The sequence below is a fragment of the Myodes glareolus genome, chromosome 2, assembly GCF_982192425.1.
Source record: "Myodes glareolus chromosome 2, mMyoGla1.1, whole genome shotgun sequence".
Classification (NCBI taxonomy): Eukaryota; Metazoa; Chordata; class Mammalia; order Rodentia; family Cricetidae; genus Myodes; species Myodes glareolus.
In genome coordinates, this window is record NC_142027.1 from 92,900,458 (window position 1) to 92,917,983 (window position 17,526).

General features: G+C 43.1%; 1 protein-coding gene across 1 annotated transcript; it reads left to right on the plus strand.

Annotated features, from left to right (window-relative positions):
• The first annotated feature begins 2,101 nt into the window (after positions 1-2,101).
• Positions 2,102-16,995, plus strand: LOC148123065 (uncharacterized). The gene is made up of 5 exons (XM_087903012.1): positions 2,102-2,562; positions 6,595-7,000; positions 7,092-7,255; positions 7,659-14,985; positions 15,102-16,995. The coding sequence occupies exons 2-4, from the start codon at positions 6,638-6,640 to the stop codon at positions 7,690-7,692; spliced, it is 561 nt and encodes a 186-aa protein (XP_087759138.1). The 5' UTR covers positions 2,102-2,562; positions 6,595-6,637; the 3' UTR covers positions 7,693-14,985; positions 15,102-16,995.
• Positions 16,996-17,526: the final 531 nt, after the last annotated feature.

Genomic DNA, 17,526 nt, shown 5'->3' on the forward strand with positions numbered 1-17,526 from the left:
ACATTGGGTGTTTTCCATTCTGTTTCCGTAAGTTTCATGTTCTGTGCAATCTTTGGATTCACAGAGTTGCTGCTGGTGTCTGAGACATTGATTTCTACTTGTGCCCATTTGACTTTGTTAAAAAAAATTTGGTCCCTTTTTAATAATTTTGTTTGACCATGAGATACTGTCATTTCTTTAGGGGGTTTTTTGTTTGTTTGTTTAATTTGAAACCTCAACTATGAAAAGTAGGAAATATCTCTTAGACATGTATGGGTACACATAGTGAGCATGGATTATTTTCATCTGCTGTGTTCCATTGCAAAAGCTCCTGGCATGTGCTTACTGAACTCCCCTATTAAGAATCCACAAACACATCCATGGCTCTAGTTAGGCTCATGGTGTCTCTGGAACTTGCACAGTACAATAGACACTGTGTCCATGTGTATTTCAGAAAAATACATTTCATTATTCGTGGATGAACATGGACACTTCCCGCTGAATAGATCTATTATCTGATGATCAATTCTTGTGTGGACTAATCCCTAGTACTCCTTGCTGAACATATTGAGAACGTGAGCTATCTCTATTTGTTATTGAACAGTGTTGAATAGGGAATCTCATTTCAGATAATGGGAAACAAGGACATTATATTACACATTTTGAGTGTGTGAATTAGTGTGTGTGTGTGTGTGAGTGAGTGAGTCTGTGTCGGGGTGTGTGTTTGTATGTGTGTGCGAACCCATAAATGTGCAATGTGCATGAGTGTGTAGGTGTGGGTATATATGTATGTCTCTGTCAGTGCGTGTGTGTGAATGAGTCTGTGTCAGGGTGTGTGTTTGTATGTGTGTGCGAACCCATAAATGAGCAATGTGCATGAGTGTGTAGGTGTGGGTATATATGTATGTCTCTGTCAGTGTGTGTGTGTGTGTGTGTGTGTGTGTGTGTGTGTGTGTGCATTCATTGTTTTGGTATCAGGTACTACTGCCATCTTAGAATGTTTAGAATGATCTTTATTGTTTCTGGTGAAGCAGCTTGAGGATCATTGATCTCCATTGTATTTAAAGAAAGCAGGTATGATCTTTTATGCAATCTTTGGTCCTGGGCTGTCCTTATAGGGAGAGACTTATTATCTTTCAATCATGTACTCATATAAATCTTAGCACATTTCATAAGATCTTGAATTCATCATCATATTGAGATGCAGCAGTGGGAAGGCAGCTAAAGGTGCATGTTTGATAACCTCTTATATCTCTGTTTTTGTCTGCTTTGTGAATTTAGGAATCTCTTTCTCTAAGGAATGTCAAGACTTTGGAGTACAAGGTTTTCTCACAGGTCCTAGAGTTCCCTTTGATCTTACTCATCAGATTTGTTCATTCTTTCAAAGGACCAGCTCTTGGTTTCAACTGCAAAGTTATCTCCAGCTCTGTTCTTTCTTACACTTTCACATAAGAGTTTTGAGGCTGGAACATTGTGCTTTGTTTTTGCATGTGTGCACATCATGACTGCCTCATTAGGATGCTTGTGAGACTTTTGATTTATTGATGTACAAACTGATAGTCATAACTTTGTCTCTTACTGCTGATTTTGCATTTTTTCTTTCTAGCATTTTGTGGCGGAGCCATTCCCCACCAGAAAAGGTGGAGGACATGGCAGATGAATTCTCCTCCATCGATATGAATGATTACAGTTTCCTACCATCCAAGGAATTAGCATCGGAGTACTCCATTTCTACGTTAGTGAATGCCACCTGTTCCCTCACTCACATTCTGGTTGAGGAGAACCTGGAAACAACTGTGCCAAACAGATTGCATGACACCTTGGCACAAAATGACTTGTTGTACCAGAGAAATCATATATACAGAAGGAAAAGTCAATATCATCCCCAGGTCTGCTACTCCAGGAGGCGTGGATTTCATCTTACCCTCCCTAGGTTTCCTTTGCAGAGGAGATGGAGTGAGCTGGCTCTGCCAACATTCATGACTGAAACCAAAGTGAAGAACGGGCAGGAGGTAAATGAAAAACCTAGCAAGGGTTTCTCTAAGTCCAGCTCCCCTGATTAATACATCAGATCTTAACTCACCTGTGAATTCTGCCCCACAGGGTGCTGACATGAAATCACTAAAGACACACAAGGAAGCAGAAAATGCTGCAAATAAAACATCTGAGGGGCCACAGGAGGAGGCTAGGGTGGAGGACATCACTTTTACTAACACAAATTTTGATGTGTTACAGATCGTGGAGAACATCAACAATGACAAAGATCATGAGGGAGATGTTCCTAACATCACACAGAACAAAACCACCAGTTCTGACATCACCAGCATGAAGACACAGGGCATCGTTTATGCTGTGTCTCCTCCATCACCTTCCCAGCATGAAAACAAATATGAACTCGTAGAGGACATTATGAGGGAGGAGGGTACCATCTGAATGTCCAGATGAGCAGCTACAGAAAGCACCCATAGCTGCCAACAAACACGCTAGAAGGGGCTCTAAAGGTGTGAGGGGGAAGATCAAGAAGCTCTTTGAAAGACTTTCTTGCTGCCTCCCTACCCGAAGCAGGAAATGTACAACATCCAGGTGAGGGGTAACAAGGACTGGGAAATAGAGTTCCAAGAAAATGATGCACTTGGACCACAAAATTAGCATTTGTATTTGATATGTTCTTTGGAAGGCACTTTGCCACAGGCAGGCTTCAGGCTTCAGCCATTTATAGGAAATGAACGTTAAGGTATCTGGCAACCTAGAAGAATTTTTCACACTGATTCCTGCTCGTGAAGAGACTGGGGTAGTGGAGACAAAAGTAGATGGAACAGGGAGCTGGCCTCGGCTGGAATGTAGGGAGACAGGAGGGAGGAGACTTTATGAAAGGGACAACAGTTTAGGAAAGAAGAATCTTGTGGCGAGCTCTGGTACCACAGAGTAGATTTTTCTTTTTTTCCTTCCCTTTCTTTTCTTTTTTTTACTTTCTACATTTGCTTCCATCTTTCTCTCTTTATTACCAAGCATTTTCTACTATCTATGTATTTATCTTTGCCATTTTGTACATTGGTTTATTTCTAAACTTTAAAGCAGTTGTCAGTACAAATTAGCTGAAAAATTAAAGCGTTCAACAACTCACCAGCTTTGTTACATCCCACAGAATTTCCCTGGTCCTATCAATTCCCTTATCATTGTAAGACTCTTCACCTGCCACCATGCCACTCGTGAGACAACATATGGCTGGGAATTTTGAGGGACAACACATTTTCTAATGGCATCGTCGTGTCCAGGACAGGGCACCATCCCTATGATTCCCACAATGGAGAGTTTAATAAAAAAGGGACTATGTATCACGAGTATAGAAGCTAGGAGGTCTGCAGCAGTCAGAGACACTACAGAATTTGAGGGTCTAGGCGAGAGCAATATTGATGAAGCCCATGTGTTCACTCTTCAGTGAATAACACATCTCTCACTCAGGTTAGCAGAAAGCTCAGAGAACATTCTTGGTGTTACTACTGTTCGCTTTATAGTCAAAATGTTCTCCTAAAAGTTCTAAAAAATAGAAGTCTAACACCATCTCATTAACGCTGAATTCCTGGTCACTACAGGGGGGTGCTATCTGGGGAGGTTGTGAAACAACCTTGTAGTAGAACCCAAAAGGAGAAATTGAGTCAACACAGGCAATTGAACTCAGAAAGCCATGCAAACATGATTGAGATCGACCTTCCCAAGTCTCCATTCATGCCTTTCCTGTGCATTGTGAGTCAGCGTATGAGTGTAGGACTTATGGAACTTATTGCTTCTTCTCAAGGATTGGGTCAGGTCAGGAAGAAATGAATGCAGTTCTTGGAGACACAGGAGGAAAAATTCTTTTGGTCCAGAAGAGCATGATTGCGTCCTTGCAATGACTTCAATGGACACACTCTGAGGTCTTGCAGACTCTGCACATTGAAGGCACTGGCCAGTTTGAGTCTTGCCTTACATTGCAGAGAAGGTGTTGCCTTGTTGGCCTCAGAAAATTTGGACTCAGAATTTGGGTCACATTCACATGGTTATTATTGATCACTTGAAAACAGACATGTTGATCTGATTTGACTAAAAGAGTTTGTGTTTCTTTCCTGGATTGTTGGTTTTGATCTGTATCTTTTGAATGGTGTTTCAATTAATTTGTGCTTTCAAATTTGTTTCTTGTTTTTAACCACCCTTAACTTTTTCTGTAAAATAAGCATGATTCTTTGACATTTTTAAAATATTCATTTCTGATTTTAAGTCTTAGCTAGTAGGAGATAATTGCAGAAAGTAAGTTTCACAATGGTGTGCACTTTGAAGACTCTTAGTTTCATTACATCCTCCAAGCCTTTTTAAACCTCAAATGTCACCTATTCTCTTGAAGACCTTCCTGAATAGCCAAGTCCCATCCACCACAAAACAAAACCAAACCATCTCAATTAGGGACAACCCACCGCACTGCTATATTCAATGCAACCTACCACCTTTTAGATCCATCCATATGAGTTTAAGAAGAAAATTGAATATCTGGTGTGTAGAAGTGGTAATGTCTATCCTAGAGAATTCTTAGAGAATTATAGGCACAGTGATACGGCCACTGAAGCAGTTTTGACCTCAAGTAGTCCAGACCCAAGTCACTAGTCTAGGTCAACTCAGAGTTTCTGATTCTGTCCTCCTTCTGACTATGATTCTCACCCAAGACTGGGGGAAAATGTCCTCAAGGTTTGATGTGAAAGGCCTAACACTTCCATATGTGCCTGAATGCTTGGTCTCTAGTATGGAGTACTGATTGATTTGGGAAGACAGAAAACCTTAAAGCACTGGAGAACAGCAGGAGGAAGTAGGTGACTGGATGCAGCAAGGGCCTGCCAAAGCCATGGATGCAGCTGCTTCAGCCTCATCTTCCCCAGGCCAACTTCCCCAGCTCCTCCATCTGCCATGCATCCCCTGTACTCAGAGGGCATGAGACAAGGGAGTCCTTTTGTCCCTTAAGTTGCTTTCTGATAACAAAATGATCCCTGCCATGATAAAAATAATGCAGCCCCTGTTATTAGACAGACAAACTACCTTGGGTTATTCCTTGCTGTTACTGGTCCGACTTTGGCAGTTACATCACTTGTTCTTTGTGAGAAATGAAAGGAATTTGTTCCTAAAGGATTTCAGTGTCCTGGGCTTTGTTCTGAAGCTGCAGAAAAATTCATGTTGAATGGAGAGCATTTGGATATAGCATTGGGCCTGATACATTTGGGGTTTCTCAGTCTCACAGACCTTAACATTGGGAATTTTCCTTTCTGTTGTCAAGAGATTCATGTTCTACACCATCTTCTTATTCACAGAATCATTGCTGGTGTCTGAGACATTGATTTCTGCTTGTGCCCATTTGACTTTTTTTCTAAATTTGATCCTTTTTCTATAATTTTTTTTTTGGCCATGCGGTACTATTTCTTTTGGGGTTTTTTGTTTTATTTCAAACCTTAAACATGAATAGTATATGCCTTGAGACTTGTATCCATACATATAGTGAACAAGGATCATTTTCATCTGTTGTGTTATATTGCAAAAATCCCTGGCATGTGCTTAATGCACTCCCCTTTTAAGAATCCACAAACACATTCACAGCTCTAGTTAGGCTGAGGATATCTCTGGAACTTGCACAGTACATCCAAAGCTGTGTCTATGTGTATGTCAGAAAACTACAACATATCATTCTTCATGGAATAACATGAGCTATCTCTTATGGATTCTTAAACAGTGTTGCACAGGGAATCTCATTTCAGATAATGGGCATAAAGAATATTATATTATGCATTTTGTGAATGTAAGTATTAGTGTGTTTGTGTCAACATGTGTGCATATGCAACACAAATGTACAAGTGTGTGTGTGTATGTGTGTGTGTTTATGTGTGCATTGTTTTGGCATCAGGATACTACTGTCATCTTAGAATGTTTAGAACGATCTTTATTGTCTCTGGTGAAGCAGCTTGAGGATCATTGATCTCCACTGTATTTAAAGAAAGCAGGTATGATCCTTCATGCAATCTTTGGTACTGTGATGTCCTGATAGGGAGAGCCTTATTATCTTTCAATCTTGTACTCATATAGATCTTGGCACATTTCATAAGATCCTGAATTCATCATCATATTGAGGTGCAGCAGTGGGAAGGCAGGTGGTGGTGTACATTTGGTAATCTGTTATATCTCTGTTTGTGTCCACTTTGTGAATTTAGTGTTCTCTTTCTTTGAGGATTGTCAACACTTTGGAGTGCAAGATTTATTTTGTAGGTCCTAGAGTTCCCATGGATCTTACTCATCTCTTTCCTCTCTCACATTTCTATAATATGTGTCTTCCTTTGGCTGGTTCATATCAAGGGTTGTCAGATTTGTTCATTCTTTCAAAGGACCTGCTCTTTGTTTCAACTGCAAAGTTATCTCCAGCTCTGTCCTTTCTTACACTTTCTCATAACAGTTTTGTGGTTGGAATGTTGTGCTTTGTTTGTTTTTGCATCTTTGACCACCAAGATGCATCAGTAGCATGCTTGTGAGACTTTTGATTTATTGATGTACAAACTGATAGTCATAACTTTGTCTCTTACTGCTGATTTTGCATTTTTTTCTTTCTAGCATCCTGTGGCAGAGCCATTCCCCACTACAAAAGGTGGAGGACATGGCAGATGAACTCTCCTCCATCAATATGAATGATTACAGTTTCCTACCATCCAGGGAATTAGCATCTGAGTACTCCATGTCTACTTTAGTGAATACCACCTGTTCCCTCACTCACATTCTGGCTGAGGAGAACCTGGAAACAACTGTGCCAAACAGATTGCATGACACCTTGGCACAAAATGACTTGTTGTACCAGAGAAATCATATATACAGAAGGAAAAGTCAATATCATCCCCAGGTCTGCTACTCCAGGAGGCGTGGATTTCATCTTACCCTCCCTAGGTTTCCTTTGCAGAGGAGATGGAGTGAGCTGGCTCTGCCAACATTCATGACTGAAACCAAAGTGAAGAACGGGCAGGAGGTAAATGAAAAACCTAGCAAGGGTTTCTCTAAGTCCAGCTCCCCTGATTTATATATCAGATCTTAACTCACCTGCGAATTCTGCCCCACAGGGTGCTTATATGAAGGCATTCAACACACACAAGGAAGCAGAAAATGTTACAAATAAAACATCTCAGAAAATACAGGAGGAGCCTAAGATGGAGGACAACAGAAACCTTTTTCGAAGGTTTTTCTGCTGCCTCTGCATGCCAAGGACTAAAGATACAACATCCAGGTAATGAATAACAAAGAATGAAAAATGTAGTTTTAAGTATATGGACTGGGTGAGGCCAGTTATTCCACATATGATTTGAGCTGTCTTTTTGAAGGCACTTTGCCATGGGCAGGCTTCAGCCATTTACAGGACCCAAACATTAAGGTGTCTGGAACCCCAAAAGGAGCTTTCACACTGTATTCTATTCATGAAGAGATTAGCGTAGTTGAGACAGAAGCAGACAGCAGAGGTTGCTGGCAGGGCTTGGGGATGCTGGGAGAAAGGAGTTAGGATGGCCTTCAAAGGGACAACAGTTTAGGAAGGGATTAAGTTTGTGGAGAGCTCTGGTTCCTCAGATCAGCTTTTTGCTAAGTCTTTCTATGTCAATATCACTAAAACAGTCCTTTGTTTCTCTCTTTTCAAGGGCTGAAGATGCGGCCCTGACCCGGGGTTCCTAAACCCCGGGTCTGTGTTCAGCCTGGTTGGGGCATAACAGCTTCTGGAGCAAGCCAGGCCAGAACATGAAAGGAGGTGTGCCCCAAACCTCTACCTGTTAGACAGCTCCAGCCACCAGGGCGTGAGCTCTGTATCCCTCATCTCCTACAGGGTGCAAGGGTGAACTTCATTTGTCCCCAGAAGTAGTAGCTGGACAGAGAAACCAGTCACATCATCATGGGCGATGACAAGGCATCCATCCCGCTCCAAGTCCACATGAGAAAAGTTAAGTGTCCCAGATGACTCTGGGTCCCCATCTTCTTCTCCCCTCATTTCCATCAACCAAATCAATGAGCACATGTAAAGAAGTGCTTCCACACTTTTCTCTTAGGTGGTAAGGAAGCACAGGAAGAGGAGGGTGGAAGGAAGAGTGGGGCAAATGGAACATGTCAAGGGATAAAAGCAGTGAGAGAGGGCAGAAGAAAGGGCTTGGATCTGGAAGGGGAGGAGGTGATTTCTCCAGAGGAAATTCCATTCTGGCAGCAGAAAAGTAAGGGATGAATGTGCAGGTGGTGACAGGGTTCACACGCAAGAAGGAGAGGAACAAAATTCCCCTGAAGAGGAGATTAGGAGTGAGTGATGCTTGGGTACCCTGAGAAGACCCTATCTTCCTCATGGGTTCCAGCTTGCTCCAAGCTGAGCAGATGAATGCTGTGTGAGAAATCTGCTCTCATCCTGAGGTGCTCAGAGAGGGTGTGGCTGCAGAGAAGAGAAGCCACATGTTTTCAGGAGCCTCTTCCTCTTTCTGCTTGACTGAGTCTAGGATTGATCTGGTCACATCTGTTTATGTTCACAGCCTTCATCTTTCATGCCCCAAGGTGCTGTTGTCCCATCTAATGATTATTCAGACAGATAAATTTGTTGTCCCCATGGGGGATTCCTTGACTTTGAGTAAACAGCAAGATAGGTGTTTGTACTGGAAATAGGTAAACAGTACTTAATAGGACTGGGGAACATCACTGTCCAGAAAACAAACAACAAACTTGGAACATCTTTGGGCCCAGGGCCATCAACAGACTTTAGTTTAGAAGGAAACCTGATTGCCAAGGAGCTGCAGATGATGGCCAGTGGTATTGTGTGCAACCTTGTTCAGCGAGCTGCCTGCAGTCTTCTCCTGTCCACCATACATATAGGGAGCATCTTCCTGGGTCACCAGGGGCAAGCCAGCTGACAAGGTTTTTAGGGGTCTAATCTTGAGATCAGTCAGGTGTAGTGAATTTGTGTGCAATGTGCATCTCCTTGTGGTAGATGATGAGTTTCTGTATCGTGGTCTTGATGTACACCAACCATCCCAATTGAGCACTCTTCTCTGCAGTGGATGATGGTCCTGTCCAGGTCAATGGGTGTCTGGTTCTTTGTGACAGCTTATCAATTGTCCAGAATCCACTTCATTGGCTACATCATATAAATGGAATCTTGACCTAGTCCTATATGGTGCCTTGCTCACCCTAGTCATAATGATAGTTATTATTAGTGTAATCAGTCATCTTTTTATTCTAATAACTCCTGCCATTATGTTACTTTGCTACAGACCGGCTCAGGGGAGCTACTCAGACAGTGGGGGAACAGGACGAAGGACAGGAGATTTCAGGATACGGCGGAGGAAATTGACAGGCAGACACCCTCAATGTATTTTGAAAATGCTGCTGCAATTTTACTTTTTCAGTGCGAGGCTTTTATATTTTTACAAACAAAGAACTTGGCAAAGGCATACATCATTCGGTCATAAAAAAAAGCATAAAACAGTTTACAAAAAGAATCTTTGAAAATGCTTTGACTTGGGCACAAGGACTTTCGCCCAGTCTGTACCAGGCGGCTGGCTGGGCTAAGTGACCTTGTGCTCAGAATATCTTGGGGTGTGAGAGGAGAAGGCCACTATCTTCCTGGGAAAACTTTCTGCGAGGAAATTTTAAAGACATGATCTCAAACTTGTCTGAAACTGGTCTCATACCATAAATCTCAACTTTCTTCCCTCCCTGACCCTCAGGATCAGATGTTGTAATTAGCCTAGGTTATTCTGGCCATAATAAAGGTTTCATAGGCCCCCTGCATGTATTTCTCAGGCAAACATCTAGTGTTGCTGCAACTGTTTTCCTACAGAAGGCTTCTAAGTTTTCTCCTGATAAGAGCAACTCCTTTTGCTCCACATCATTAAGAAATTATTTTAACGATGAATTCCCTATTTCCAGAACTGGCTATTTCCTTAAAGGCTTTAATGAATAATGGGGTAAAACTTCAAAAATGTCCTCAACAGTCTTGTTTGTATCCGCAACTGCCTGGAATAGTCTGATCTGTTAGCAATATGCAAAGATCACAAAGAACACAAAGACAAAGAAAAGGACACACATATGGCATCCAAGGACAGCCAGGTCGAGTCAGTACAAATGGCAACTCAGGTGGCATTACACCACAACTGATTGCCAAGGGACAGCCTGGAACTCAGGTCCGAGGAGCACAGATCCCAATCCTCCGGCAACACCTGCCCGTCCCGTCAGCATTTCTGCTACACTGGCGAGACAGCCGTGGATGTAGCATTACTTGATGTTTTTTATTATACCTTTGAACATTATTTGTTTTATTGTTTTGATTATATTGTGCCAAGTATGATTTGTTCAATGATCAAGTCTATTTGGAGTTCTGTAAGCTTCTTTAACCTTGATAGGAAGCTCATTCTTCAGGTTAGAGAAGTTTTCTTCTATGATGTTATTGGAAATAGTTCCTGTGTCTTTGACCTTATTTGGCTTTTACATAATCTCCCAATATTTCTGGTGCCTTGTGCTTGAAATTTTATTAGATTTAACATTTTCATTGACTGGGAAATCCATTTCCTTTTATCTTGGCTTCAATGTCTGAGATTTTTGCTTCCCTCTCTTATATTCTGTCAGTAAGTCTTACCTCTAGGATTCTTGTTCCAGTCCCTTACACTTCTGTTTCCAGTTTTCCCTTGGTTCCACTTGTCTCTATTGATTTTTTTACACCCTTGCCCTGTTTTCTTCATTCAAATCCATTGTTTGTGTTCCAAATATTTCATTAACACATTCATTCATGTCCTCCTAAGGTCCTTGACCATTTTCATATTAGCTATTTTGAAGTTCTTATTCTGTGCATCAGCTGTATTGCCCTGCTCAGGAGCTACTGAAGTTCTATTGATGAGCTCTAGTGGAGACACACTGTTGGTGCTGTTTTGATTCTGCCCTCATGCTGACATCCAGGCATCTGGGCTTAGAAGAATTTCACTTCCAGTAGTTGATATCTGGTCTTGCCTGTCTGTTGGGTAGGTTTTTCCTTCCTTAGTTTCTGTTGCCCTCACAGGATTTTTGGAGGGGGTGTAGTTGCTGTGGGTTGCCTATATATAGAGAATGCTCTGAGTCTCTTCCAGGTGTGGCCACTGGTGGTTCCAGGTGGACAGTGTTTCTAAGTATTGGGAGCTTGCAGGAAAGAATAGGATGAGCTAGATTGGCAAGTGTCTCAGAAGATACACAAGGAGGGAGTATAGTTAGGTCAGCCATATTGATCTCTAAAGTACCAGGGAGCTGGAGAAAGAGGATGAATTCACATCCCTGTCCAGCACATGACCTAGTCCAGGGTTAGGGATGTGACTGTGTGTTTGAAAATGAAGGACAGAAAGGAGAGGAAAGATTGCCTATTTGCTTCCATGATCAGCATGGCCAGAAGTGCTGCAGTGACAGACTGTCTCCAGTGAAGGTGACCAAGACAAAGGGATGGGATGAAGAGAAGGTTGAGAGAGGATTTGTTTACTTTCCCAGGAATGGGTACAGAAAAAAAGAGAGTCCAGAACAGTTGGCCTGCTCCAAAACTGAGAATTAGACTGGGGAATTGGGATTGGAGGATGGGAAGGAGATTGAAGTTCACCTACCTGATTTCCTGCTCAGCATGGCAAGTGTGTCCAGGGACATAGTGTCTCTGGTGTTGCTGGCTGAAACAAAGTGGTGGGAATTGGGTACAATGGTGTAGGAGAAGAACAATGGATTTGAAATTTGTCCAGCGACTAGCAAAACATACAGACACTGGAAGTGAGTACAGGAATCTCATAAATGAGTGTCTGATCAAATATGGGGCAGACTATTGTATAGGCAAAAAGTGGAGCCTGTAGTGCAGTAAATTCATTTAATAGGTACTGGAATCTGTTCCCTTAATAATGAATGCTGTGAGGAACCCCACACAACATATATCTTCATGGTAAATCACATACCCATGAAATAATCTGATACCATTCCCTCTGGGAGAGTTAACAATGTATTATTTCCTTTTATTTTTGTAAGAGTGTTAAAGATTTCTTCTGGATGTGGCAATCTTTTCAGAAGATCAAAGGATATGATCTAGTAGAATCCAGCTGGATTCTGAGGGCTGTGTGCTGTGCTGACTGATGACCCTGTTAGAGCTCACCCTGTGCTCACTGAGGAGACTCAGCAGTGCTGTCCTTCTGTCCTGTCAGAGCCCACGGTGAAAGGAGTCAGCCATAGCTAGTGATTACTGCTAGGACCCCCCAAAACTGAAAGCTTACCTAGCTCCTCCTCAGGTTACCATGGAAGCTGAGCTTCAGCAGCGGGGCTCACAAGAGTCTTGGCAGTCTCAGAAGAAACATACACAAAGGAAGAGCCACTTCTCTACAGGGATGGGAAAGGAGGACTAGGGCAACCTAGACTCCCTGAGGAGATATTTGGTCTTGAACTGCTTCTTTCTCACTGCAGGGCAGCGACAGGCCTAAGAGCTCGGCTGTCACCCTGACCAAATCTGCGTCCTAAGAACAGATCACTACTACACTTTATCACAGCATTTCATCTACTGTCTGTTAGTCCATCCTGCCCTCTGCTTCTTGGCTAACATTGCCTGCACCCTGATCATGGAAATCAGTTCCATTGTCTCTAGTGTACAATGGTGCGAAAAAGTCAGATATCTATTCCTCATATCTCCTTGGATACCCCTATGAGTCAATAATAACCAATCCTGTAAGAAATACTAAATGATCATTTTTCTTGTCAAATACTATGAAACAAATCCTGTCTTTCCATCAACTCTGAACACCCCTGTGCCTTACAGACTTTCTTCCTCCATTCCTGGATGTCCCATTCTACATGTCCCATTCTCTTTAAGTGTTAGACATGTTCTTCCAGACAGATGGAACCAATTTCCTTTCCTTGATTAAAAAAAAATGAAATATCTATATTCATTCAGTACACATTTTTCTCCCCTCTGCCTTCTTTACTGTTCATAATTCTTTTCCACACTAGCCAACTGTGCATACACTGTGAAGTTAGACCTCAGATCTTGCAAACAACCACTTTCCTTCCTTTGGTCATGGATAATAGCGTTAAAAGGGATAAAAAGTACAGCTTACTATCCAGGTATGCTTGCTCTGCCACTTCTATGAGCATCTACTCTCCTGATTAGAAGTTGCATTGCTAAGATGCTTTAGTAGGAGTGGTGGTCTCTTTCTTTGTGTTCTCAAGACCACTTCTAACAGACTCCAGCTCATTCTATGAATCTAACTATGCATCAGGTAATACAGGCACTGCACATACCTTTGAGTTGTGGCCTGATGGTGGACCTGGGTATTACATTTAAGTTTGGCACAGGTGAGTTTCTCAAGATGACAGAGACAAGAGAAGCAGTGCAGGATACTCAGCCTCCTGGGCCTTGATCTGTCTCCACATATGCAACAGTTTTTGTCTACACTGCTGCCTTTGGACACAGCTTCTGCTTACATTATCTTTCATTTGTTCACATTCAATGATTCTAAATGATCATAAAATGGAAATAGAACAGACATCAAGGCTATGATTGGTTTACTAATCCAAGTACTTCCCATTGAACCTATTGTTTAAAGGGAATCCCATGGACTAGGCATTGTTCTCTTAAATACAGAAATATCAGCTTTGCTTGGTGCATTTTACCAACAAAATGATTCTGGAAAACTCTATGCCTGAATAGACTCCTGTTTCCACATTATCATGTCTCATGTGGTTAATATATAACTAACCCCTAAGCAGGCCCTAGGACCTGCTTCATTTCCTAAGTCACGGTCTACAACCCATCTTGTACCCTGCACCATCACCTCCTTTTGCAACTCCTGTTTACTGCATCACTGCTGCACCTCCAATCTGTCCCATTTCAGCCTTTCCCTGGTTCTCAGCTGTTGGACTGTATCAGCCTCAGGCAGATGCATTCTTCAAGGCCCCTTCTGTGCAAGTTCAGCCCATAACATCTATCAGAGTAGGGTGTCTAATGTCAGAAGAAACAATAGGCAGCATTTTGGTTACATATCTCTTGAACACATTGACATGTTTGCCTGAAAGCCACACATGACGTCTTGGCATATTGCCTGGTTCTGCACTCTGCCTGCCAGCTGCAGACCCTGTGTTGGTATTTGATCTGCATTCTAGGCTATGCTGTGTTGTCTCCTGTGACTTTTATCAAGGCCTGCTTCACTGCATGAACCCCCTTTCACACACAGCATCCTGAACAAGTGCCTCCTCCTCTAAAATAAAGACAGATCTACTCATCCTTGATCCGTTAAAGGCAATGGTGTCCCCTACATGGAATTGTTCATATGGTCAGACTCATTTGTCTCTGTTCAGGGTTTTTCACCCTCAGCTCCTGGGTAGGTCCCAAGCTCCCCTGTGTTGACTGCCCGTGTGCTGTCCCCATTCACATTCATCAGGAAATGCATCAGCGATGGCTCCACTAGGACTCATGGCCATGCTCCCTGTAGTTTTCCTTTCATGGGTCTGAAATGTAAGTCTGAAACCCACCGCAGCTCTGATATAGTGAACAACTGTGGAAGTGACGGCTGCTCTGGGACTCACAGGAGTGTGCTGAGTCTCTCTCTGGAGTTTCTGCAGGACAGGTGCCCACATGCAGTAACCCTAACAGACATGGGGCCCAAAAGCTCGCTGAGTCCTCCAATTTGTGAGGAATCAGCAGCAGCTCGCTCTCCTGTGGATCTGAAAGAGGTCTTTGCACACAGGCCTGGGTGTTTTACCATCTACTTTATATTCCATGGGAGAAAGTAATTCACTTCACCTGGCTTGCTCTTTCAGGAGCCCACACTGAATCAGCCACTAGGAGGAGTTAATGAGAACTCATTTGCTTGACTAGCACCTCTTCTTCTGTGAGGTCCAGATGATGAGATAAAGAGACAGCCCAGACAGAAGACCCTGGCCTAAGAAGAAGGTGTGCTGTGCGTGCCATGGCTTGGACTCCCCTCATCTTCATTTTTCCATCTCAACGTACAGGTACGAACAGGTCCAAGAGTGGGGAGAACTCCTAAACTCAGTCAGTCCCTTCTGGTTCAAATCCCCAAAATGCTGTACCTCAACTCTGCTGTTCACTGTGGTTTCTGCTTTGGCAGGTTCCTTTTCTCGGGCTATATTGACAGAAACACCCTCCGTGTCTGTGCCTCTTGGACCAAGAGCCAGACTCACCTATACCCTGAGGAGTGACATCGGCATTGGCGACAACAACATTTACTGGGACCAGCAGATGCAGGGGAGCCCTCCCAGGGTTTACCTGTGCTGCTACAGAGACTCAAACAAGTCACTGGGGCCTAGAATCTCCATTATATTCTCTGGATCCAGAGAAGCCTCAAAAAATGTTGCAAATTTGCACGTCTCTGAACTATAGATGAAGAATGAGACTCAGCACTGCTGTTTTATCTGGGAAAATAGTGTTTCCCACAGTGATACAGGCAGATGGGCAAGTCGCCATCAATAGTAGCTTCTGCTAAGAAACAAATCAGTTCTGGTAGAGTGCATGTAGTGGCCACAGGGAAGGGAGCAAGGAGGCTCCGCCAACATTGCCTGCCACAGCACCAGTTCTGAACAGTGCAGAGGCCCATGGTATTGGTGTTGATTACCCAGAAAGATGCCCCCCACCACAAGCATCCAGAAGAGCAACTACCACGAGGTACACGAGATGTACCAGAGGCTCTTCTTCAGACACATGTCCATAAACATTCATTCAGAATCCTGAGATCTCAAGTACTCAGGAGTATTTCTCTTTTTCGGTCATGGCCAGCAGAGCAGTGCAGGCTGACCTGACCATGCTGGTCATCAAATACCCGGAGAAAGTAACGGTGTATATAGTTGATGAACTGTTAGAGAACTATAGAGCCAGCTACAGTGTTCAGTTTGATGAATCTAAATTCACAAGAGCAAGTAGTGTTGGTGGCCAGAGCTCTGAAGTGGTCCAGTGGAGGATCGGAGAAAGTGGGCAATCCTAGGTTCCACCAGCCCCTCATGCTGTGGGGTCTGCAATACTACTGTAAGTCTCACTATTACTTCCTGCCCTTCACTGAGGGCAAGGGCTGTACCAACATGGCAGACAGGTACTCCACTACACAAGGCTTCTGAAGCGGGTGGGTGAATTCGTGGCCCAGGTTGTGTACAACTGTTTTTCAGTTTGAAAAACAAGAAAGGTGCACAGCTGGTCTTTACAAGGTACGCCAGAAGGTCTTCTCCATCGAGGATGAGTCACATTCTTTCAAAACCTGCTTAACTTCATCTGGTTTCTGTTGCTGGCTGTGGACAAGCTGACTGTGTTCAGTGAGCACTACCTGCTTCCCTACATGGGGACCCCATGTATAAAGTGGACCTGGACAGGGCAGCTGCCAAAGCAGACCTCTTCCAAAGAGGACAACCAGGGGACAAGCTGAGCAGCCTCAAGGACTCCTCAGAGCAGGAGGACAGGGACGAGTGTTAGGATGACAGAAGCCTCATCAGCCTGCACGGAAGCTGCCTGGTCAGCATGGAGATGTCCGTGACCAGCACCACTGGGGTGGATTCAGTACCAGGCTGGGCATGAGGCCCCTTACACAGTAGGTTCCTGTTCTAGAACTGGAGGGACCACCTGTGAAGAGTCTGTCCCTATTTATGTATGGAGGTCAAGGGCTGTGTAGTCAGAACCAGCAACAAAGCCCAGCTTCTGCTGGCCACCAATGCTCCTCACATCTCCCACAATAAAGCACAAGTCCTGCTGCAGTATCCTGCTGCCGTCCTTGTCTCTGGTTCCTTGTGGAGGGCTCTAGTGGGACAAGCAGCCTGGTATCAGTAACCTGTAGAGGTAGAGATCAGTCATTCAAGCTACAGCCTTGCTGGTCCCCATGAGCCCCATGCTGCTGTTCTGCAGATGTTTTAAAGGGTGTAGTATAGATTTTCATATCCTTCAAGTTGTAGTGTTTATTTTTTTATGGGTGAGTGATTTTGCAATCTAATGTTTTAGGACTTAACCATATTAAGAGTCCAGGAATGAGCAACCAACTCTATTACCACAGATAATGTTCATGCTGCCAGTCTATTTATAAAGGGAGACACCATATTTTTCGCAACTAAAATAAATAAAATTTCTGGATTACAACACCTCTAATCTGCTTGGGAAGGAAGCAGATATGTGCAATTTTCTATAAAACAGATTTAAAGGAAGGCTTATGCAATCAGTTGATTAGTTCTCAATTTTTTTCTAAAGGTCTGTTTGCATTTTGAATCTATTTATGGTTTAACTTCTCTGACCCAGATATATCTAGAATTTTACCTCTTTTATTAGGGTTTCCTGGTTCATAGATATCAGAACTTTCTAACCTTGTGATTTTTTTTAAAAAAATATTTCTTGAGATTATACTTACATCATATGCCCTTACCCTTTATTCGTCTCAGTCCCTCCCATGTATTCTGCCTGGTTCTCTTTCAAACCATGGCCTCTTTTCTCACTCTTACACACATTCATTTATATACATATATATTCCTATGGACATAAACACAACCTGGTCAGACTATGTAATC